The sequence below is a fragment of the Sinocyclocheilus rhinocerous genome, unplaced genomic scaffold (genome assembly GCF_001515625.1).
Source record: "Sinocyclocheilus rhinocerous isolate Xijiao unplaced genomic scaffold, SAMN03320098_v1.1 scaffold786, whole genome shotgun sequence".
NCBI lineage: Eukaryota > Metazoa > Chordata > Actinopteri > Cypriniformes > Cyprinidae > Sinocyclocheilus > Sinocyclocheilus rhinocerous.
The window spans coordinates 103,107-128,557 of NW_015661881.1; the positions used below are offsets into that span (position 1 = coordinate 103,107).

At 36.6% G+C, this 25,451-nt stretch overlaps 4 protein-coding genes across 4 annotated transcripts in view; 1 reads left to right on the top strand and 3 right to left on the bottom strand.

Moving 5' to 3' along the window:
* LOC107726731 (afadin-like) overlaps positions 1-4,614 on the top strand; it is a 73,823-nt gene extending 69,209 nt beyond the window's left edge. The window contains exons 32-33 of the mRNA XM_016536421.1: positions 2,024-2,105; positions 4,519-4,614. Coding sequence (XP_016391907.1) covers positions 2,024-2,059 — 36 coding nt within the window. The 3' untranslated portion in view covers positions 2,060-2,105; positions 4,519-4,614. The remainder of the gene's footprint in view (positions 1-2,023; positions 2,106-4,518) is intronic.
* A 2,563-nt stretch (positions 4,615-7,177) lies between these two features.
* dusp23a (dual specificity phosphatase 23a) lies at positions 7,178-8,987 on the bottom strand. The gene is made up of 2 exons (XM_016536437.1): positions 8,537-8,987; positions 7,178-7,622 (listed from the first exon to the last, which is right to left on the bottom strand). Exons 1-2 carry the CDS (start codon positions 8,801-8,803, stop codon positions 7,407-7,409), a joined length of 483 nt encoding a protein of 160 aa, XP_016391923.1. The 5' UTR covers positions 8,804-8,987; the 3' UTR covers positions 7,178-7,406.
* A 568-nt stretch (positions 8,988-9,555) lies between these two features.
* Positions 9,556-17,143, bottom strand: LOC107726732 (DBH-like monooxygenase protein 2 homolog). Its single transcript, XM_016536422.1, has 13 exons — positions 16,874-17,143; positions 16,427-16,573; positions 15,493-15,645; positions 14,819-14,902; positions 14,566-14,721; positions 14,325-14,427; positions 14,076-14,242; positions 13,904-13,992; positions 10,450-10,546; positions 10,201-10,260; positions 9,984-10,114; positions 9,782-9,890; positions 9,556-9,702 (listed from the first exon to the last, which is right to left on the bottom strand). The coding sequence occupies exons 1-13, from the start codon at positions 17,138-17,140 to the stop codon at positions 9,556-9,558; spliced, it is 1,710 nt and encodes a 569-aa protein (XP_016391908.1). The 5' UTR covers positions 17,141-17,143.
* Positions 17,144-18,753: 1,610 nt separating this feature from the next.
* The window catches only part of LOC107726733 (DBH-like monooxygenase protein 2 homolog), an 11,497-nt gene continuing 4,799 nt past the window's right edge, over positions 18,754-25,451 (bottom strand). Inside the window, exons 6-15 of the mRNA XM_016536423.1 lie at positions 24,767-24,869; positions 24,510-24,676; positions 24,338-24,426; positions 24,102-24,198; positions 23,913-23,972; positions 22,841-22,971; positions 22,640-22,748; positions 22,435-22,538; positions 18,997-19,105; positions 18,754-18,894 (exon numbers count right to left, since the gene is read on the bottom strand). Of these exons, the coding sequence (XP_016391909.1) occupies positions 18,754-18,894; positions 18,997-19,105; positions 22,435-22,538; positions 22,640-22,748; positions 22,841-22,971; positions 23,913-23,972; positions 24,102-24,198; positions 24,338-24,426; positions 24,510-24,676; positions 24,767-24,869 (1,110 nt within the window). The remainder of the gene's footprint in view (positions 18,895-18,996; positions 19,106-22,434; positions 22,539-22,639; positions 22,749-22,840; positions 22,972-23,912; positions 23,973-24,101; positions 24,199-24,337; positions 24,427-24,509; positions 24,677-24,766; positions 24,870-25,451) is intronic.

A 25,451-nucleotide genomic window follows, 5' to 3' on the forward strand; every position in this document is an offset into this window, starting at 1 on the left:
TATTACTTTGTATGTAACTAGTGTTATACATTAATAAACTACGTTCAAAACACAAATTTCAATTTCAGCAAATTGAAAAAAAAAACAGCAACAAGCTGTTGTACCCATAAAGGTAAAATTTTTGCATATTTGTCTGTGTACACAAAGGATTATAACTGCAATAAAAATGTGAGTTTACATACTTGGCAAATCCTTGTAGTGCTTATGTCAAAACTTACAATTATAAAGCAAACAAAGGTTTCAACATTTATTTTTGAGATCTGACTGCGGACATTTTGATAGTAAAATGTCTTTAAGTAATGTGAACCACGGATCTTAATTTGCTCAGAAATCAAAAACCACCGTTAAAAACCCTTAAATGTTCCTGAGGGAGTCATCAGTCATTCTCTTCCAGGTTTTATGAATACAAACTGAACAGCTTGATTCAAACATACAAACAAATATAGACCATTGCTTCGTATTTTGTATTGTATTCAAAACCACAGTATGAAACACATTTGGCCTCAGAAACAAAAACCTTTGCTTCTAATTAAGCCTTTTCTTTCTTTCTAAACCACCAGCTGCCCTGTTTTGCTCTTGAAGTACTTGGTCGTCACCAGTGGAGAAGGTTTTTTTGGTTCACAAGTCAATGTGTTTGTGTCTTTCTCCCTCCGGCCCAAACTCATTCCATTATCAGTCAATCAATGAAACCGTCCACATGCATTTGGATTGCGGCGGTGCTCTTGCACCCCATTGGTTAGAATCAAACTGCCGTTCCCTGGTTCAGTGCAGACCGTCCCTTCGTCCTGACAGACACAAGGACACGTGAGCCTCACAGACGATGCCTACGGTAGGTCAGCGGTGGGGGTCGTTGTACAGGCCAGCTGTGCAGAGTTGGGGAGCGTCTCGCTTACAGACGTTCCTCAACACAAGACCAGTTTAGAAACGGCTGGTGCTTGACCTCCACCTCTGACCTGTGATCCACAGACCTCGTGTCAAGTGTGCTTTGGAATGCTTTAACACTAACTAAACCAGCTTTCTTCTCGCTGTTCAGCTTCTGGTCTGTGGAGTGATGTTGAAAACAGAAGTTGCTGGGCCAATGGTGTGGTTGAACTGCACGGTTGAACATTAAGTCTATGCTATGGGGATAAGTCAACAAAAATGATGTACTGTATATTTATATAGAAGTTTAAAGTATGTTATTAAATTATTAACATATTTATGTGGTATTAACATATTAGTAACTAAAACTATTGATAATCAAATTGAAATTAAATTGTAATTGAAATAAAGCTGAAATGAAATAAATATTACTTGAAAAACTATATATATACACACACACACACACACACACACAAATATTACAAGAAAAACTTTAACTTGACTTAAAACTTAAAAAAAAGTGAAATCTTACCTTGGCAAGTAAATGAAAATAAGGTTGAGAAGTAAAATTACTAAAAGTAAAATAACAACAAAGTTAAACAGAAATATTTAAAAACAATGAAAACGAATAACTAACTAAAAAAGACAAAAGCACTTGGTTGACAAATTTGTTTTATATTTTTAAAAAGTTTTTTGTTTGTTTTTATTTATTCTGTTTAGCTTTATTTCTATTTTAGTTTTAATTTCAGTAATTAACTTAACTTTTTTAATTTCAGTTTAAAGTTAAAGTGAAATATTTGTCATTTAATTTCTTTTTTTTATTATTATAAATTATTTGTAATAATTTTAGTTACCAATAATATAATATATAATAGTATTATAATATATAATATAATATTATAATAGTATTCAATAAATGCATGTTTATATATATATATATATGTATATATGTGTGTGTGTATGTGTATATGTAAATTTCTCTGTTTTATATACATAACTTTGAATTTAATTTTAATATATGTATTTAAATTGTGTATACATGCAGGTCACCATAATGAGCCCAGCAGCTTTTGCAATTATCTTGCTAATCGCTCTTGAAATGACATTGTTGATGTTTCTTGTGAAATTCACGTTGTTTTTACATTTGACAAAATTGAAACAGGATTTAATTCATACACTGGAAACACAACAGGACTAGGATCAGGAGAGATTTACAAAGACCCGCGAGAGAAGTGGACAAAAGGGTGAGGAACGCACTCATGCACCTGGAATGTGTTTTGAAACCCAAAACGTTTGTGCTTATATGATGCATATAAACTAAAGATGACATGCTTGGGTTGGACTGTAAGCTGTGGTGTTTTTCAGTAAGCCTCCACAAACATCATTATCCCTTCACCAAACTGAGCTCACAGCTGTGGGTGTGGTAGAAGAACCACCCAAACATATAGAAGAACCCGTCTACTTAGGGCATTTATCAATGCTTTAAATTGTTTACACGTTTGTAGACAAAGTTAAAGGGATTGTTCGCTTAAAAAAAAAAAGAGACTTCAGTCATCATTTACTGACCTTCATGTTGTTCCAAACCTGTACATAACTTGATTTGTTTAACTGAGGAACACAAAAGATGATATTTAGCAGAAGATCTTTTGTATATAATGGGGACTGGGACTGTCAAGCTTCGAAAATGACACAAAACACCTTTAAAATACCATAGAGTTAGACAATTTTGATTATTTGTGCTATATTTCAAGTCTTCTGATGGTATAAGGAAAAGTCTGAAATTTAAGTCATTATTTGGTGGTCAAGTCTGCATTTAATTCAATTGTATGCCAGATTTTGTTGTCATTGATTTTTTTTTTTTATGATTTCATAATATCAAATCTGGCATGATACAGTTTGATGTGCCATATTTAAATGCAGAAATGGATGAAATTTGAGAAGTTTTCTATCCTTTTGTATTCCATGAAAATAAGGTTTGGAATGATACACAAGGATGAGTAAATGATTCCATTTTCATTTTTCAGGTTAATTCTTTCTTAAATCCCACATTGCTAACAAATGATTGCTTCCCTTCACCAAACTCTGAGCTCACAGCTTTGGGTGTGGTAGAAGAACCACCCAAACATATAGAAGAACCCGTCTACTTAGGGCATGTATCAATGCTTTAAATTATGTTTACATGTTTGTAGACAAAGTTAAAAGGATGGTTCGCTTAAAAAATGAGACTTCAGTCATCATTTACTGACCTTCATGTTGTTCCAAACCTGTACATAACTTGATTTGTTTAACTGAGGAACACAAAAGATGATATTTAGCAGAAGATCTTTTGTATATAATGGGGACTGGGACTGTCAAGCTTCGAAAATGACACAAAACACCTTTAAAATACCAAATATTTAAAAACAATGAAAACGAATAACTAACTAAAAAAGACAAAAGCACTTGGTTGACAAATTTGTTTTATATTTTTAAAAAGTTTTTTGTTTGTTTTTATTTATTCTGTTTAGCTTTATTTCTATTTTAGTTTTAATTTCAGTAATTAACTTAACTTTTTTAATTTCAGTTTAAAGTTAAAGTGAAATATTTGTCATTTAATTTCTTTTTTTTATTATTATAAATTATTTGTAATAATTTTAGTTACCAATAATATAATATATAATAGTATTATAATATATAATATAATATTATAATAGTATTCAATAAATGCATGCTTATATATATGTATATATGTGTGTGTGTATGTGTATATGTAAATTTCTCTGTTTTATATACATAACTTTGAATTTAATTTTAATATATGTATTTAAATTGTTTGTGTATGCAGGTCACCATAATGAGCCCAGCAGCTTTTGCAATTATCTTGCTAATCGCTCTTGAAATGACATTGTTGATGTTTCTTGTGAAATTCACGTTGTTTTTACATTTGACAAAATTGAAACAGGATTTAATTCATACACTGGAAACACAACAGGACTAGGATCAGGAGAGATTTACAAAGACCCGCGAGAGAAGTGGACAAAAGGGTGAGGAACGCACTCATGCACCTGGAATGTGTTTTGAAACCCAAAACGTTTGTGCTTATATGATGCATATAAACTAAAGATGACATGCTTGGGTTGGACTGTAAGCTGTGGTGTTTTTCAGTAAGCCTCCACAAACATCATTATCCCTTCACCAAACTGAGCTCACAGCTGTGGGTGTGGTAGAAGAACCACAGAAGATCTTTTGTATATAATGGGGACTGGGACTGTCAAGCTTCGAAAATGACACAAAACACCTTTAAAATACCATAGAGTTAGACAATTTTGATTATTTGTGCTATATTTCAAGTCTTCTGATGGTATAAGGAAAAGTCTGAAATTTAAGTCATTATTTGGTGGTCAAGTCTGCATTTAATTCAATTGTATGCCAGATTTTGTTGTCATTGATTTTTTTTTTTTATGATTTCATAATATCAAATCTGGCATGATACAGTTTGATGTGCCATATTTAAATGCAGAAATGGATGAAATTTGAGAAGTTTTCTATCCTTTTGTATTCCATGAAAATAAGGTTTGGAATGATACACAAGGATGAGTAAATGATTCCATTTTCATTTTTCAGGTTAATTCTTTCTTAAATCCCGCATTGCTAACAAATGATTGCTTTTAATTGCAGCGGCCCCGATCAGGAGAACTCAGTCGGAGGAGCTCCAGAAAGCCTGACATTTAAGGAGCGCCAGAGACTCTTCTCACAGGGAAAGGAAGTGTCGAATAAAGTGAAAGCGTCCCGGAAGCTCATGGAACTGGAGAACGAACTGAACATAAAGCAGTAGCGAAGAGCCCTAGCAGGACTAATTGCAAATATGTGACCCATCCCTAACTTGATTTGTTTAACTGAGGAACACAAAAGATGATATTTAGCGGAAGATATTTTGTATATAGTGGGGACTGGGACTGTCAAGCTTCGAAAATGACACAAAACACCTTTAAAATACCATAGAGGTAGACAATTTTGATTACTTGTGCTATATTTCAAGTCTTCTGATGGTATAAGGAAAAGTCTGTCTGGTCAAGTCTGCATTTAATTCAATTCTATGCCAGATTTTGTTGTCATTGATTTTTTTGATTTTTTTTTTATGATTTCATAACATCAAATCTGGCATGATACAGTTTGATGTGCCATATTTAAATGCAGAAATGGATGAAATTTGAGAAGTTTTCTATCCTTTTGTATTCCATGAAAATAAGGTTTGGAATGATACACAAGGATGAGTAAATGATTCCATTTTCATTTTTCAGGTTAATTCTTTCTTAAATCCCGCATTGCTAACAAATGATTGCTTTTAATTGCAGCGGCCCCGATCAGGAGAACTCAGTCGGAGGAGCTCCAGAAAGCCTGACATTTAAGGAGCGCCAGAGACTCTTCTCACAGGGAAAGGAAGTGTCGAATAAAGTGAAAGCGTCCCGGAAGCTCATGGAACTGGAGAACGAACTGAACATAAAGCAGTAGCGAAGAGCCCTAGCAGGACTAATTGCAAATATGTGACCCATCCCTGGAGAAAAAAAACACAAAACACATCCAGCTACGGCTTCCCAGTCATTTCCAAATGTTCTTTTTGGGTTTCATTGAATAACTGGACGATTAAGTATCATTTAGCTGCAATAAGAGACGATATTCCATAAATTCCCTTGAAAGATATATTATAATAAAGCACTGTAAATTGTTTTAATTATATTAATAAGAAAACTGAAATGACATGAAGGGGGTATATTTTTGTTTGTGAAATGTTACTTTTTTTTTTTCTTTTTTTTATAGGCAGTAATGTGGGATATTTTATGGCGTTATTTTATTCTCTTTCTACATCTTTCCACTATTTTTTTTTTCTTTTGAAAGTAAGTGCCGATATAATAGACCAATGTAAACCACTCTCAGTACAGAATAGGGGTCCGCTTTGGTCCCCGAATATTATCGAACAGCTCAACAGTAGCGTGTGAACGAAACTTATATAGGAGGCTCGCGTTTTTTGTTTATTCTTTTATTTTTCCAGCTGGTTCTTCCGCGTTCGTGGATACACAGGCACCTTTCTGCCAATCTCGTGTCTGCATTAAAATGATTTTGCTCGGAAAACGAGCAACCTTGTTAGCACCATTTGTGAATTTCCTTTGAGAGTGTAGTCATTTTTCTTGATTATTTTAATGCACCGTCTGCAAGTCTGTCATTCCGTAAGAACACTGAGGTTTACCACTTTTATAAAATGTTTAGGAGTTTTTGTGTTTAAATGCACCGGGCGATGTGACGCAGTAGCCAGCTGATGTTGGCGAAGCAAAGTTTGATGGTAGTATAATGTTAATAAAAAGAGACGATTTGAATAAAGAGGTTTTGTGCAAATGAGATGCAGGAGACTTTTGATTAGCAGGTATTTATTTGAACCTTATTGACATAGTGACAGATTTGTTTGTTTTTATAAGTCTGGATAGAATCTGCAGGTTCATTTTGATGGATGAGCGACAAACGTGAGATTTAAACACAGTAGGCCACTATCCGCTGTTTGGTTGTGCATTAAACGGCTTCCCTCAGCCCACAGTATTGCAGATGTTTATATAAATGGAGGATCCGGTCGTGTCTCTTCAGTTTGAAGCACCTGCGTCTTTTCATTTATAGTCTAGACCTGTTGGCAACTGTGTAAATCATTTTCCAGAGAACACAGACTTTGTAAATCAAATGATGCATAAGGGTAATGTCAATATCCTACATGTTTTGCCACTTTGAGAAACATAAACTGACACATATACACACACAGTCGTGTTTTCATTTTAGGTTAAAGATTAATTCATTTGATTCATTTTAATGGTTGTTACATAGGCTTTTGTAAATCATAAATAAATATGGATTTTACAAATAAGCAGAAAAATTGTCTGTTTTGTGAGAATAAATGTATGTTTGTGAGTGTAACAGCCCACTTTGTTTTTTGATTATGCTGATACAATATTGAAGGTTTATTGAGGTTATATACTTCAATATCTGAGAAATATATTATTTTAAATAATTAAAAATAATATATATATACACTATATATGTATGTATGTATGTGTAATATTGTTTAAAATGAAAAAAAAAAAGCAAATATATTTTGTAGGGATTATCGTAGTTTATATATTGCTTCACTTCTTTTTAAGAAAGAAAATAAGATTATGCTGACAAAAAAACTAATAATAATTTCAGCCTTTTAATTACTTTTTTCCATTACAATACAAGACCGTTATACTAAACACTTTCTACTTTGACCGACAAAAATCACAATAGATTTTAATTTAGAAAATGAAAACATGTAAGAAAAGGTGAAATCAAGTCATTGTCGATTAATTTTATTTTTTATGCATTTTTTGAGAAGTTTGTAGATCTGAATACAAACATAAGCATTTTTGACCCAATTTACATATTCTGTTCAATATTAACTGGACTTCAGTTATAAACATGACCTTAATTCTCTGTGGGTGTGTGACGGCACAAATGCGGATCACACAGACAGCTGTCAATGTACAGACAGAATTGTAGGTGTGGAGTTAATGTTTTTGGCAACAGTTTTGAGAACAGTTTTGAATGTATTTATGAAACTCAATCACTGCTTTCTCCTGCTCTTTTGTCTCAATGGACCCTTTTCGAAGGCGTCGGATTTCTTTGATGGCTTCCAGACCTGAGATGTGCCTTGTTTTCACCAGGTAGCAGGCCAGCATGGTCCCCGTCCTGCCATGACCATGCATGCAGTGAACTGCAACGGCCTGAGGAGCACAGAACCAAAATCAGATTTTATTTGGCTGACAGCAGTTTATGAAAACACTACAAATTTGGTTGACACAAACTGATAAAGTGTGTGTGTGTGTAAACATATATATATATATATATTTATTTACAGAGAGAGAGAGAGATAACATATATAGGTCTTATTTGGAAATAAATGTTTATAGCATTTCCGTTTCAATAAGCTACTTATAATTTATTAAGCATTATAATTATATAAAATTGTTTTTGGCCTAGTGTTAGTTGCCCACATTTTAATTGCGGAAAAACATTAATTTTACAGATATTAAACTAATATAACGATCTCTTTCTTAAACAAAAGGAAATACAAATTGCTTTTGTCTAAAATAGCCTACAAATGCATAATTGTACTATATTGTATCTTTGCTATATATTTTCAATTCGATTTCTAGATCAATTATTACGGATTCATAATATAAGAAAGAAAGCGGGCCACGCTACAAGAGGAGCTCCCACTCGGCGGCGTCACGTGGTACCTGTTTCTTTTCTCCGCGCTGTTCGGTTTGACCAATGAGAGCCGTTTATGGTTACAGAATAAGAATGTTGTTTTAAATCATGTTAGAGAAATTGCTGGTAATATACAATACAAAAAATAAATAAAGAGATTTGAACCATTATACTTTTATTCGTTTTAGTGTGGTAATGTCTTCAATACAAAAAAAAAAAAACCGTCAATGGAGTATTCGGATGTTTGGCCGCCAAGCGCCCCCTTGCGGAAGAGAACTTTGATTTACAGGAAACGGATGCTGTCATATAATAGTGTAAGTATCGTAAGTACAAAATACATCTCGTCTAACTTGTAAATATTGTGTGAAAATGAAGCTGTAGACTTCTATTTCGATGGACCTGTTCTATAAAAGCGTTCCTCCCTCACCTCCCCTTTAGCATTGGCTTCCTCCACGATGCTCAGGAATCTCAGGATCTGAGGCAGACTCGGCGGAGTGAAGTCCACTATGCTGATGTGATGCAGGATGAGCTCTGGACACGTGTCGCATTTCGGTGGTTTGGATTCTAACAAGCACACCAGGTGTCTGATGCCATTCTCCACCAGGAACTTGTAATGCTGAGTTTCTGAAGGACAGGCCAGTCCGGCGAGTTTGTGAGGCTCGACCCACGAGAAGTTCGGCGGAGCGTGCGACATGACGAGATGTTCAGTAAGTGCTGCTGATGCTGCTGTAAAGTCCTTTACGTCGTTACAGCTACATTATATAGCGACTAACCTTAAGAATGTATCGGGCTGCAAGGGCGTGTCCTGTGTGACTGTCAAACAAGTGTTACATAATACTACTAATAATTTATGTAAATACACCAGCAAAAATTACCATGGTATGAGGTGACCGGGGCTAGTTGTCACACTTATTCAGACATTGAAAACATGTTATAAATGGTCAAATCAAGCCATTGAATGTTTTATTTTAAAGTTTTTAAGCCACTGAATATTTGTAATACATTTCAAGTAAAAAATAAAAAATATTAAACACAAAATAATTAATCAACAGCAAAAACGGAAAACAACCATTGTTTTGGCTTTATTTTCAATGCATGTCAGGTTAAATGTTAGTTGTTGTTGTTTTTTAAATGTTTGTCAGAGTAGTTTTAAATGTGTTCATTTGTTTATTTAATGTGCAGTGAAGAGGATATTAGAGAAAGTATACCGAATTATAAGATGAATCATGAATGAATTATTTAGCACAAGAAAAAAAATCACACCCTCCTTTCTTATATTCTTTTCCCTCATTTCCCTGATATGATTTGTAATTACAGTAACGTACATAAGCTATTTTGTAGGATGTTTGGTTATCGAAACTATTGGGTGAGGGTGGAGCTGCCAGGAGCTCCTAATCTAGATTGATTGACTTTTAATCTTTGACATGAATAGAACAGCAGGTTACATCAGTAGTATTTTTGCATGAACTGCACTAACAAACAGAGAAGCAGCCATAGTAAAGCAAGATTTTTGGTGTCACAACCGCTCATGCAGGGTGCAGACGGGATGACACTGAGGTTAGGAATCAGCCCTGTGTTGCGTGATATGTTTTTCTGGAAAATCATACAAAACATTGTTAACAACTTAGAAAAACAAGAGATTGATGTATGTTGTGGAGGTGTGGACACTTACAAATGAATCAGCAATTATGACGAGCTGGTCGATTCTCTTCAGTGTCTGCTGGTATTGATTGATAGACGTGTCATTCCAAGTCTTCATGGACATCATATTGAGCCAAGTACTGCAATTATCAAATAAAAGCAATGGTCATTATTAGAGCTAAATGCATTCATGGATGACATTTAGATGACGCTAGTGTTTAAAGGCAGATTACTTTAGATCTGGCGTTCCCATCTCAGATCTTAAAGTAGTTGCATTAGGGAAGCTCATACAGCCGTTCAGATTCATAGCTGGATAATAGAAGAGAAAGGCCAAACACATCTCATCTGAAGTTGAGAGCCCCCCCTGCGGGCAGACATAAAAATGACATTTTAATGTAGAGAAGCAGTGAATTAAGCTGCATGAAGAACAGTAATTATATTAATACTAACCCATGTGAGTGTGCTGCGGTTTTCAGTGTTATAAGTGCACTCCACCAGCAATTTGTCACCCTGAAAGTCCAAAAAGACTGAATGCTACTAATAATTATGCACTGATAAACTAAACCTCCTTTAGACAACATATATGCACTGCACAATACCATATGTCACGTTTATATTTCATACTATATGTATATATGCTTGAAATCACTGTAAACTGAACAGCAAGTTGTTCAACTATTCGAATCATTTCTTACTCACCAACTTCACTGTCTTAGTTTTGCCCAAATTTGTCACGTCCTGGTATTCAAAATCATAGTTTTCATCCACAGCTAAGAAATCAATCTGTTTTTCCCCTCTGAAATAGACAACAATCTACTAAACCTTTTTTTCCTAGAGACATTTTGGGTAAGATCATTGTTTCCAATCCAATGAAATTTTTGCACTGCAAATAAAATGAAAATGTGGTGACTTTATCTGCATGACCTGGCTGAGCTATCGAATGCACTTTTGATGCACAGTTAAGGGAATAGTTCATACAAAAATAATAATTTGCTAAAAAATTTACTCGGACATCCAAAATGAAGGTGAGTTTGTTTCTTCACACAGGAACAGATTTGGGGAAATTTAGCATTACATCACTTGCTCACTAATGGATCCTCTGTCAGAATAAGTGTCCAAACAGCTGATAAAAACACTGAGAAATTTGTTTCTTACAAACACTGAGATTTTTGCTTCAGAAAATGTTAATTTATGGATGGGAGTGGTGTGGATTATTGTGATGTTTTTATCAGCTTAGTTTGGACTCTCATTCTGACACCACCCATTTAGCAGAAATTTAGCATTATATCACTGTGACGAGTGGGGCGGGGCCGAGAGCCGTGGGAACGGAGCGAGGCCGGTGGAGTTCAGTCATTTGCCGGTACAAGATTTCTCGCGTGATGAATGAGTTGATGAATTAATAATTTCTTTATGTACAAACTGATTAAAATAATCTTAAGATTTGGGTTTACTTCGCATCAAACACAAGACAACTTTAAGCAAATAGTGTATAAATAGTGTCTACATTAATTCTAATTCTATTTTTATACAATAAAAATAAAACGTACTTCAATTAAAAAGCCTTAACAAACTATGGGGGAAAAAACTAAGCATTGCTTTCCGTCAAAGCGTCAAAAAAGCACCTGGAGTTTGAACTTCACATTAAACTGCTTCTGTTTCACACAATTGCCGGCACAGACGTGCATGTTCGGCTAGAATCGCCCAGAACTCGTGCATCTTCGGAAGCAGAGCTGCGCGAAAAGTTACAAAAAATGCCGTGCACACCGCCACGCAAAACGTCGCGCGCACTCAAAGCGAACTTCCGCCAACACCGCGATGACGTCATATTTGCCGCGCGCACCTAAAGGCCGGGACACACCAAGCCGACTTCAAAGAACTAGCGGCGACGAAAGCCGACGGTGTTGTCGGCAGCGTCGGACCAAAATGCTGCGCTCGAACACACTGCACAGACTACAGCCGACGGCAAATTAAAGGGGTCATATGATGCGATTTCAATTTTTCCTTTCTCTTTGGAGTGTTACAAGCTCTTGGTGTGAATATATCCTGAAAATAGGCTAACTTCCGTCAACATAACCAACGTTTGTGGATTGCCGCTGCTGTCACCACCGTCGAGCTAGGTGGGAGCATGGTTTCAGCAACCAGCTCCCGCCTTTTTGCCCATTTTTGATTATCTGGGAGTGACACGCGGTGACGCGCTGCCAAGATGGCAACGGCCGGCTCTGCCAAAGACTATAGAATACCCAAGATGTGTCACTCGTATAGTTTTGAATGGGGAAAAATGCAACGCTCAATATGGTTTAATTGTAAGCTTAGTGAACAGATTTGGAGAATTTGATGTTTCCCCATTCAAAGAGATAGGAGCTGCACTTGCATGCCCGAGAGGCGTTTCAAAGATGGCCACCGAGTGACATGACTTGCCTTAAAGGGACTTTGGCTCTGCCCACTTTGAGCTTCAAAAACGCTCTTCAGGAACCTACGGGTGACGTCACAGACATTACGTCCATGTTTTTATACAGTCTATGGTATAAATCAGCCTTTAATGATAATGAGCGACACCTGCGCCACTCACCGGTCTCGAGTCCCACGGAGGAGCTCCAGAAGGATAAAAGGAGGAGTGATGAGAGAGGACCAGGCCTGGACTATTTATGTTTTGGTTTTGTTTGTGCGCGGCAGTCGTCCGTGAGGGGCTGTCGCACTATTTTCAGTTTTGTGTTTATTTTATTATTAAAGTTATGTTTAAATGTTCGCCGGTTCCCGCCTCCTTCCCGTATCTACGAACTTTGTTACAATCACTTGCTCACCAATGGATCCTCTGCAGTGAATGGATGCTGTCAAAACAAGAGTCCAAACAGCTGATAAAAACAATCTTCCACAAGTAATCCACATGACGCAATTGGCACCTTGTGAAGTGAAAAGCTGTGTTAGTAAGAAACAAATCCATTGTTAAGATGTCTTTAACTTTAAACCATCACTTCTGACCAAAATACAAGTCCATAGTCCATAATAATGCTTCCTCTAGTGAAAAAGTTCATGCCTGGTTGTCCTCTCACATCAAATTCCACTGACATATTTGTTTGAAACCGTTTTCACTCACTTCTGATTCATTTGAGTTGACTTGCTCTCTGGAGAAAGCATTATTATGCATAGAAGACTTTTAGCCAGAATCAACGGATGGATTAAAGAATTTGTTTATTACAAACATGCAGCTTTTCACTTCACAGGACATTATTTAATGGACTGGAGTGGTGTGGTGATGTTTAGTCTCATTCTGACAGCACCCATTCACTGCAGAGGATCCACTGGTGAGCAAGTGTTCATTTTGATGCTGGAAATCTGGCCAATTTGTTTGTCTTACCTTAAATGCATTGTATTGTACTCTTAAATCACATTAAAGGTGCAACTGAGATGTCTTATGAGCTCAGCATGAGCTTTGAGGCTTTTGTTGTCATTGTGGTACAGGGAAGCGGTTTGTTCTTTTTGTCTAATAGCAGTGTGAGTTGTGTGCTGTAGTTCAAGTCATATGATAGCTTGTGTGAGGAACAGACTGTAATTTAAATCAGTATTAACTGCTAATCTTTTCCGGCATAGCACCCAAAGAGCCATATTTGAGTGATATTTACATACGAGTTATTTAAATTACATTAATAAATAAACTGGTATACGCTTCATGCATTTCTTGAGAATGAAATCCATGGCCTTGGCATTGCCAGCACCATGCTCCACTGTTTGAGCTAAAGGAATATATGTATATTGATAATTTGATGGCATTCTGTACTTGATACTGTTCTTTAATTTGTATTGCCATTTTTTTTTCATTGATTGTAAAGTAAGCTATGGAAATTAATATTTTCATAAATATTAATATTACTGTATATGAACTACTTTTATGGTACTTTGTGTCATTAGTAAAATGAGAAAAACACTGCTAGCTGTTCCAATTTAATAATATTCATTATTATTATTATTATTATTTATTTTTAATTTTTTTGGAAAAAACAGTATGAACATTTATATTAACATCTTTTGTTTTCCACAGAAGAAAGTAAAGCGCACAGGTTTGGAATGACATGAGTGTGAATACTGTAAATGATTTTTCATTTTTAGTTTTGGGTGAACTCTTTCTTTAGGTCAGTCATTGGTTAAAAATGTTTACCTGAAGTGTCCGACTCGCACCTTCCTTCCAGCTAAGTGTGTGTGCAGCATCAAAGAGAACACCTGAAGATCATGTGGCGTCTCCAGAACCTGTAGAGCACAGAACACAGGATCATTCAGTCATCTGCTGAATCTGATCGAGAGAGTGCGAGTAGATAAACATACATACAAACCTTTGGAATATAAGCAGTGTCACACAGGCCGTACGTGAGGAAGGATTTGGCTTTGGGTGGGATGGCGTACCCAGGGGCCACCGCAAGCCCTGTCCCCAGAACAGCTGCATCGTGCTGACGGAGTTCAGATGTGTAATAGAATCGCAGACCTGAGTTATCAACTCGACCTGTGTAGAATAAAGATAAAGCAGTATAATTCCAAGCACTTTAAATGTGATATTTTACAATTATAAACCAGTCCTGACTGACCTGTACTTTTATTAGCATTGTTGTAATGCACTTCAAGCCTGTAGAAAAAATCACTAACATTTCCTCCAATTGGAAGTCCTGCCACTTCAGGGAGTTCAAAAGCCTGAGAGAAAAGGGAAAATATTTTTTGATCACTCAGAGAACCCACAAATACTCGGTCATTTCAACCAAGATTTAAATTAATCATTTAATACAATCAAGAAATGAAATGTAGGATTTCAGATGCAGAACAGAGACTAACCCCTCCACCAACTCCCCACACTGCAATGGTCTCCATACACAAGTTGGTTCTTAACGATGTGTAACACTCCGCCTCAAACGGCTCGGTCACGCTCGGAGGGCAGCGGTACAGCAGCAGATGATGCACGAGGTCAAAGTTTGTGATCACCGGCTCAATCTGGACATAATGAAAGTAAGTCAGAGATGAAGATGATTGACATATCGCTGGATAGTTCAGGATAGATCATGTGTGTTAAGTTCTTCGACTCACTTACGCGATAAATGTGCTGTTTGCGATCAAATGTCGGGGCTTTCATGATCTTGCAGTGATAGTGGGTTTGGTTGGCTGGTACAGTGAACTGAAACATTTGTAAATTTAAGCAACGTGTAAAGTGAAAGTTCCCACATTAGGTATTTTAAGTCAAAGAGCATCATGGGGGAATTACATTTACAAATGAATAGCAACAGCTGATTAGCATCGTTGACATTTTTTGCTGCATTCTACGTCGTTTTAGCACCAGTCCAAAAAAGTAAGACAGAGGTTTTTGCAAAAATCATTAATATACAAATTACTGTAGCTCAAACAGTAGAACAGGCACTAGCAGTGTCAAGGTCATGGGTTCGATTCCCAGGGATAATATAAAATGTCATGCTAAATCTCACCCAAAAATGAAAATGTACTCACCCTCAGGCCAGCCAAGTTGTAGAGGAGTTTGATCCTTCATTACACGTTTTGAGTGGATTTTCATTTTAAGGTGAGCTGTTCCATTAATTCACTCTTACAGGTAAAATCTAGTCTATGCTATAATCTAAACATTGTAATCTAGTCTAAATGTTTTGGCATATTTTTTCATCACGCATTATTAAAAGCTTAAAGTATGAATTGGAAATTCTCTGTTTAATTAACTAAAGTAAATAAAGCAAAACAAAAAGTAAAAATCCTTCTTACATTGATCATAGTCATGTCGAAATACTTGCTGTTTGGAGGGTTGACCCGAGGCATGTACTTCAACAGGTTCAGCTGCTTTGTGCCTCTTCGGGTGCTGTGGTACATGATTTCATCAGTCTGTCCGTACGCATAGATCAGCTTCATGGGGAGATTCTGATCATGCAATAAAACAAAAGCCCATCATTTATAGGCATTTAAAAACACCTGACCCACACCTGAACCAAAAAATGAGAAACTCTTTAGCTATTAGTTCTGATCTAGACTTTCAGGGTTTTTGAGTTCAGTCCATCTGTTTAAGGAGGCGTTTCAACAACAATTGAGGGTCCCTAAACAAACAGGATCAGTACAGACTTCCTGGTCCCAGTGTGTCTAGCATTGTGCAGATTCCCAGTATGAAAGCTACCTGAAAGAGGACACCCACAGCACTCCTAAAGGCTTAAATATGCTGTGGTTCCTTTGCTCACATTGTTTACTGGATCAACTACTGAGTGCTATACAATAAAAGTGGGGAGCGAAACTGACGGTGTTGTAACTACTTTTCTTTGTAGTTGCATCACAGTTTCTAGATTGCACACATACCTTAGGTGTAATTTTGTGGAAAATTGGATATGAAATTCAATAAGTAGGTGTTCTGTTTATCATTAGGCCAGTTCCAGGAACAAACAGTACATTTATCCAACCTGTTTACTGTAGGTGTTAAATAGGAAGTGTCCCTGCATTATTTGTTGTTGGTCATGGAATAACATATTTGTTCAACTATCCAAACCTTAATCTTAACTGTCTCTAAAAATGCTAAATTATAGGTTGATATTATTGTTAAAGCGTTTATTTGAAATAGAAATATTTTGTAACATTATAAATGTCTTTACTGACACTTTTGATCAATTTAACGTGTCCTTGCCGAGTAAAAATGTGGGAATGTTCCAGGACTCACAGTGATGGTTAAGTCGTTTTCATCACAAGCCTCGATGGACCTCTGAAATTTCATGACTGTTTTCCCATCAGACTCGTTTAGAGACAAGAGTTTGTAGTTCTGTTTCTGGTCAATCACTGGCATTGAATTCCCCCCAGCATGACGATCCTGAACAACATTAATGATAAATTGTGTATATTTTCAGTCATAACAGCATATATTTGTGTGATGTGCTCTACATCATTTGTTTACATATAACAGATAACTAACTGGAAATATCTGGTTAAAAAGGTCAAAGCACTCACACTTATGTAAGGGTTGTTTTACAGTATTTCATGCAATATCCAGACATTAATCATTTTAATATCTAGTTTAATGCAAAATTGCTTATTTCTCAGATTGAATTAAAATATAAAAAATAATAAATTATTATCCACTGTAAGTGACTTTGACAGTCTCAGTCTTTACCGTGAAGTAACTGCCTTTGGGTCCAACTCCTCCAATGACGATATCGGCTCCAGTCATTCCTCCTTTGGGGCTGAAGCCAAAACCGACCCAGCCGCTGGTGTTGACCGTGAGCTCGAACAAGATTGTGCCCTGGATCTCATCGAATCCCCACTTCAGTCGCACCTTGTGCTCGAGGTCCAGGTGTTCAGAGAAAGGCAGAAGAGGGTCTTCCTGAGCCCAGGACCACTGGACTGAAAGCAAAAGCAGAACAAGAGATAACATGACCATGTTTCCTTTTCAAAATCTGACAAACAGTGTCTTTGTAAGGTGTTTGAGAAGGCAGTGACATGAAACTGCACTTTAACAGCCCTCTTTAAGCTGTCTGTAACCCCCCCACACACCTGATCTCAGTTCTCCTCCTCTCACTCAGGTCTGGAGAATCAGGTTCCTCATCACCTGGTGTTACAGTATTGTTGGCTACAAGAGAGATTACAATCAACTTTTAAAAGCACTTTTCATGCATGAACAAACATTTAAAAAATTATTCTTTATAAAACAAATATTTATTTTAGAGCTGTGATGAACTGTAAGCACAGAATAGTGGCACTTACTAATTCATGACTATGGCAGAGATGGATTTGTTAATGATGTTACATAAGCTAAAGTAAATACAGTATTTTATTTTTGCCTTTTCAGTATTACATCAAAGCAAAAGAGCAGAGGTCAAGAGTTACCTTGAAAACCAAATATAAAAGGGGAAAAAATGTAAGGAATACCTAATGTTAAAGTATTATTTTAAAATCCAAATACAAGAGACATATAATATTTTTTGATACTTCGGGCTGTCTAAAACAGTAAGAGAACCAAAACCCCAGAAGACATAGAGCAAATAAATATAACAAACAATAGGGTAAAAAAATGACAAACTATTTCCATGTCTTCCACCTTTTTTATGTAGGCTATGGAAATCACGCTTTCTTTCTCCCAGTCTCTCTCACAGACGCACACACGCGGAGACGCGAACAGAAACTTCTTGTCAGTGCTGCACCGCGAATTTATCAGTAAAATAGTTTCGCAGCTTTTGCAACGGAAGGTTTGGGATGAGGTGTGTAAAAAATTAGTTCAACACACGAGATTTCAGGGCGGAAACATGTCAAATGTCTTGAAACAAATCATCTGAACAATGTCTTGATGTGTGGTTGTGACTCCAGGCCGTTAAAATTATTAGAGAAATAAAGCACTCCTGAAGTGGTAATGTGGCCACGACGCCGCGCTTATATGGAATGGTCTTTCTCAGTTCTCAAACAAATTAAGAACTACATTCGATTTTTATTGACTGAACGCAAGCGCTTATTGCGATAGAAAACACTGCAACGGTTTCCACTGATTAAAAAATATTTTTGTTTGCTTGGGTGGTAATATTAGGTCTATTTATTAATAGGGAAGGGGGTCCAAAAATTTGTTTTGCCTATGTCACGAAAAGAGGTAAATCCGGCCCTGATACCACTGCATGCCATAAACACTATAGCCTACATCTATCTTCTCTACGAATGAAATCTGTATTTTGTATTTTTAAATAATATTAAAAATAATTACTTTTATTATTGCCATTTTGTTGTTAAAAATTATAATTCAAGGAAATATTCTGAATCATGCTGTCGAGCTAATTCTTTAATCTAAACTTGTTTAAAGTTTTTCATATTGTAGAATGCACAAAAGACAAGTAAAGCAAAGAAAGTAAAGTGTAAAGTCCATTTCCATCTAATGATTTGAAAAAAAAAGTTACATAGCTTAATTTTCTGTTACTGTGAGACATGAGTTTTTCTCTCTTAAAATTATTGACATTTATTCAGACAATGAAAGAACAACAAGTTACATCAGTTCTATTTTGCATTAATGTTTCAAAAGGATGCCCACTGCACTGCCAAACAGAGGAGCAGCGATAGCAAAGCAAGACTCTTGGTGGCACTGTCGCTCATGCAGGGTGCAGACGGGATGACTGTGAAGTCAGGAATCAGCCCTGTGTTGCTTGACATGTTGTTCTGGAAATACACATGGAAAAGAGTGTCAGGTAAACACAGCTGTGGTCAGAACAGAAGCAGTTCAGTTTGAAAACTTGATATTGTGGAGGTGTGGGCACTTACATTCGAGTTAATGATCCAGATGAGCTGGTCGATTCTCTTCAGTGTTTGTTGGTATTGGTTGATAGACATGTCATTCCAAGTCTTCATGAGCATCATATTGCGCCAAGTACTGCAAAATTATCAAGTAAAAGCTACATTATCATTAGGATAAATATTGAGTGGAAAACTCAATGAAAACAATCAGTGTTTTAAATGAGATTACACTGTATCTTTTGCTCCCATCTTAGATATTAAAGTAGTTGCATTAGGGAGGCTCACACAGGTGCCCAGATTCATAGCTGGATAGTAGAAGAGGAAGGCCAAACACATCTCATCTGAAGTTGAGTATCCCCCCTGCGGGCAGAAAAAGGGAGTTTTACACATAATTTTTCCTTTCTATTTTAAGTATTAGACAAATAGAGTTCTGCAGGGATGATGTGTTTTTGTGGGCCAAAACCTGGAAACAGGCATTTTAGCACATACAGTTCCATTGTCCAGATGTCAATGGGTTTTTTGAATGGGTTTTTGGTTAAATGCCTGATATAAGGCTTGTGGTGAACACAAGCTCAAGATATTTTCATGTTTTATTCTACAACATAAAATACATCAGTAATTCACCCTTGTCATTTTTTTAAAGCTTTTACTTGTCTTGAAAAAGGCAGTTGCTAACAAGTGGCTAAATGGGTCTACAGAGATTGTCTGGGACATTAAACATCATCATCGTGAACAGGTAAATTCATTACTCACTAGTCTATATTTTCAGCCTCATTGTGTTTATGATAGCACTTTTGCAAACTATTCTAACTCAAACGTTTAGACTCAAACTATTAAACTCAAACTAAGGAAAAAATGTTTTTTTAAATAAAGACTGAAAGAGTTGTCAGAAGCTTAATGTCACTAACTTCAAAGTTATATAACTGTGGTGTAATTCGTTTATAGTCTAGTTTTTTACTTCTGGAAATTGTATTTAGGCTTAAAAATGCATGGATGTGGTGATTATCATGAGGAACAAAACTACTGAGAATCTCAAACTTTTGTTCACCACAGTGCTTATTTTCTGCAATAATCCAAAAGTCAAAGTCAGGAAATCTCATAAATAAAATTAAAACTCATACACCTTTCTAGAACATATGAAAACATATGTACAACCACCAGGCTCTGACCTTTAATATAATCTAACTTTTAATATAATGAGAATCAGTGAAATTTGAAGATTGAAGAAAAGACAATATAAGCCACTGTGTAAATGTACAGTACTAACCCATGTGAGTGTGCTGCGGATTTCAGTATTATAGGTGCACTCCACCAGCAATTTGTCACCCTGAAAGAACCAAAAGATTGTTTTATTTCACTTATTGCCAGTAATTATATACTAAAACATATGTATGTACAACTGGAAGTCCTGCCACCTCAGGAAATTCAAAAGCCTTGAAAAAATATATAATTAAAAGGTTACTTAAAGGTTCAATCAGTAATTTTATTTCATTAAGTTTACATGTAAATAGGACATGTATAGTATTAAAACAATTAAGGTACCATTGTTGATAAAAGCTGAAAAATAATAATTCTTTTGAGGCAGATCTTTTAATCAACTAGCTGAATCAGTTTAGAAAACCAGTCTGAATGATTCACTTAAGAATCAATGTGATCCTATTCTTGATTTTAACTCATTGCCGTAATCTGCTCGCAACAGTTAATGGTTCATTGAAATGAGTAATGGCCTTTCCCCCCCCTCACATTAAAGGGGTCATATGATGCGATTTCAATTTTTCCTTTCTCTATGGAGTGTTAAAAGCTCTTGGTGCATAAAGAAGATCTGTCACGTTGCAAAGACTAAAGTCTCAAATCCAAAGAGATATTCTTTATAAAAGTTAAGCCACACCTACCTAAAACGGCTCGTTCTAACACGCCCCCACATATCTACGTCGCTCTGTGGGAAGATTTGCATAACGCTGCCCACATGTTCACGCAAAGAAAGAAGGCGTAACTTTTATTCTTGCTGTTGTTGCCGCCGCCGCGATGTTGTGGAAATGCTGTGTGTTTTGTTATGAAAGCGAAACTATTTTGTTTGGCCTTCCAAAAGAGGACACAACTACGGCGATCCGACGAGTTTGAAAATCGTGCAGTGTGAACTCGGCATAACCCCTCTGCCAACTCCCCACACAGCCACGGTCTCCATACACTCTCCATCCACCCCAGTATAACACTCCACCTCAAACGCCTCCGTCACAGTTGGAGTGCAGCGGTACAGCAGCAGATGATGTAAATGTAAATGATGTAAAATTGTAACGACATGTAAATGATGTAAAAGATCTAAATAATGACTGAATTTTCTTTTTGGAGTGGACTATTCAAGCAGTCGGCAGTGTTTGTTTTCATTAGAGGGCGCTATGCACACGTCAATCATTTACTACTATGTTCACGCCGCGAATCATTCGTGATTCAGCTTCACCTCCAGAAGAAGTGAGCATGTTTTTTTAATGAATTTTGCAAATCGCCTTTGCTAATAATGTGCTAGTTAGCAAGTTTCACGATGAATGCGGCTAAAGTTTACAGTCTCTCAGAGAACTGCTGGTCACCCCACGGAGGGAGATGGGCGGGGATAGCAGAGCCCATTAGCATTTAAAGGAAAATGCAATGAAACGGCTTGCTGTGAAAAGAGCTGTTTTTGACAGGGTAAAAAGGGTGTTGTTTTACACTACCATTGAGAAAATTTAACCCAATTTAGTTATAGACTTTTCATTAAGACCCTAATGAATCATATCAACTTGTGGAAAATGGGCATGGGATGACCCCTTTAATCTAAACTTATTTAAAGGTTTTCATATTGTAGAGTGCATAAAAGACAAGTAAAACAAAGAAAGTATAGTGTAAAGTCCATTTCCATCTTTATATGATTTATTTAAAAAGTTACATATAGTTTGCTCAACTTTTGTTTTTCTTGTTTTCAGGTTGCTTTCAAGACTGTCCATATGATCCAGGAGTTTTTGTTCCATTAAAATTATTGACATTTAATCAGACAATGGAAGAACAATAGGTTGCATCAGTAGCATTTTGCAATAATGTTTCATAAGGACCCCCACTGCACTGCCAAACAGAGGAGCAGCGATGGCAGACAGGGCCGTCGCCTAGTGAGGTGAAAGGTGGTGACGATTATAGGGGCCCACAGCTGCGCGTCATCATGAAAGAGGGAAAATCACTCACTGCTCTTGACCGAATTACTTTGCAGTTTTAACAAGAATTTATCTATATTTAATTGATACAGTGAAGACTATGTAATGATATTTTACATTTGATTATTTGCTTTCTGTACCTGAAGACCTACAAACTTGAAAAAAAAACTTAAACATTGTTTAAACTGTATATTTGTTATATTTATTTATTTGTGCTGTTTACATGATTTCAAACAGGGCCCACAGGTAAAACCTGCACCGGGGCCCTGCAAACCCCAGCTACGGCCCTGATGGCAAAGCAAGACTCTTGGTGGCACTGTCGCTCATGCAGGGTGCAGACGGGATGACTGTGAAGTCAGGAATCAGCCCTGTGTTGCTTGATATGTTGTTCTGAAATACACATGGAAAAGAGTGTCAGGTAAACGCAGCTGTGATCAGAACAGAAGCAGTTCAGTTTGAAATCTTGATATTGTGGAGGTGTGGACACTTACATTCGAGTTAATGATCCAGACGAGCTGGTCGATTCTCTTCAGTGTTTGTTGGTATTGGTTGATAGACATGTCATTCCAAGTCTTCGTGAACATCATATTGAGCCAAGTACTGCAAAATGAACAAGTAAAAGCTACATTATCATTAGGATAAATATTAAGAGGGAAACTCATTTAAAAAATCAGTGTTTTAAATTAGATTACGCTGTATCTTTTGCTCCCATCTTAGATATTAAAGTAGTTGCATTAGGGAGGCTCACACAGGTGCCCAGATTCATAGCTGGATAGTAGAAGAGGAAGGCCAAACACATCTCATCTGAAGTTGAGTATGCCCCCTGCGGGCAGAAAAAGGGAGTTTTACACATAATTTTTCCTCTCCATTTTAAGTATTAGACAAATAGAGTTCTGCAGGGATGATGTGTTTTTGTGGGCCAAAACCTGGAAACGGGCATTTTAGCACATACAGTTCCATTGTCCAGATGTCAATGGGTTTTTTGAATGGGTTTTTGGTTAAATGCCTGATATAAGGTCTGTGGTGAACACAAGCTCAAGATATTTTTGTTCATTTTATTCTGCAACATAAAATACATCAGTATAACCCCTTGTATTTTTTAAAGCTTTTACTTGTCTTGAAAAAGGCAGTTGCTAACAAGTGGCTAAATGGGTCTACAGAGATTGTCTGGGACATTAAACATCATCATGGTGAACAGGTAAACTCATCTACTCACTAGTCCATTTTTTCAGCCTCATTGTGTTAATAAACATGCTTTTGCAAACTACTCTAACTCAAACGTTTAGGGAAATTGTTTTTATTTTAAGACTGAAAGAGTTGTCAGAAGCTTAATGGCAGTAATGTTAAAGTTATGTGACCATGGTGTAGTCATTTTCAAGCTGGTAAGAATCATAAACTTTTGTTAGCCACAGAGCTTATTATCAGCAATAATCCAAAAGTTAATGGAAAAAGCATATTGAGTTTTTGTTAAGGGAACCAGGATGATGCTAACTTTCAGTTTGTCCTACAAAATCACATCACTGCAGCACGCTTTTTACTGAATAGCCAAAAGGAAGAAGCATGAGAAACAGGATCAGGAAATCTTATAAATATGATAAAAAAATCACACACATTTCTGGAACATATGAAAACATATGTGCACCCACCAGACTCAGATTTTTAATATAATCTGGATTTTAATATAATGAAAATCAGTGAAATTTGAAGATACATGCTATTGAAGAAAAGATAATATGAGCCTCTGTGTAAATGTACAGTACTAACCCATGTGAGTGTGCTGCGTTTTTCAGTATCATAGGTGCACTCCACCAGCAATTTGTCACCCTGAAAGACCAACATGTTCCTTTATTTCACTTATTTAGTTCACTTATTTTGTATATACTGTATATATGATACTTGAAATCCCTGAGAACTTAACAGCATGGTAACTTTTTCAAACCTTTTAGCACTTACCAACTTCACTGTCTTAGTTTTACCCAAATTGGTCGCTTCTTGATATTCAAAATCATAGTTTTCATCCGCAGCTAGGAAATCGATCTGTTTACCTCCTCTGAAGAGGATAAGAATTTGCCAAGAAAAGAAAGTAATTATTTACAGTAACATTACATTATGAACCACATTAGAAAGAAAAGCACACATGATTATATCTAATTATTTCCTGAAGTCAGTCATTGGTCAAAAATGTTTACCTGAAGTGTCCGACTCGCACCTTCCGTCCAGCTAAGTGTGTGTGCAGCATCAAAGAGAACACCTGAAGATCATGTGGCGTCTCCAGAACCTGTAGAGCACAGAACACAGGATCATTCAGTCATCTGCTGAATCTGATCGAGAGAGTGCGAGTAGATAAACATACATACAAACCTTTGGAATATAAGCAGTGTCACACAGGCCGTACGTGAGGAAGGATTTGGCTTTGGGTGGGATGGCGTACCCAGGGGCCACCGCAAGCCCTGTTATCAGAACACCTGCATCGTGCTGACGGAGTTTAGATGTGTAATAGAATCGCAGACCTGAGTTATCAACTCGACCTGTGCAGACAAGAAAGTATTGTTTTATTGAAAGACCTTAAATGTTCATCCCAGTGTGGTATTTCACATTGTAAACTACTACTGACTGACCTGCACTTTTATTGGGGTTGTTGTAATGCACTTCAAGCCTGTAGAAAAAATCCCCAACATTTCCTCCAATTGGTAGTCCTGCCACTTCAGGAAATTCAAAAGCCTTGAAAAATATTATTTAATTGAAAAGATAATCAGTAATTTTACCTCATTAACAAAGTGTGACATATAAATAGGCCTACTATTTCAGTAGGCCTAATAAAGTATCATTGCTAATAAAAGCTGAAAATGAATCATCCTCTTGAGGTGGATCTTTTCGGTGAATCAGTTCAGAAAACTGCTCGGAATGATTCACTTAAGAATCAAACTGATCCGATTCCTGATTCAATGATGTGTTCGCAGCAGTTAACGATTTATTCAGGTCATTAATGGCTTAAAGGGTTAGTTCACCCAAAAATGAAAATTCTGTCATTAATTACTACATCAGTGGTTCAACTGTAAAGTTACGAAGCTACGAAAATACTTTTTTATGCGCAAAGAAAACAAAAATAACGACTTTATTCCACATTTTCGTCTCTACTGCGTCACTTGTGGACGCGCGTTCACGACAGTATCATGACGCGAGCGTGTGGCGGCGCAGGCGCTGACCCAGATCCGGCGTAATGATGTCATGAGACGAAAATGTGGAATAAAGTCGTTATTTTTGTTTTCTTTGCGCAAAAAAGTATTCTCGTAGCTTCGTAAC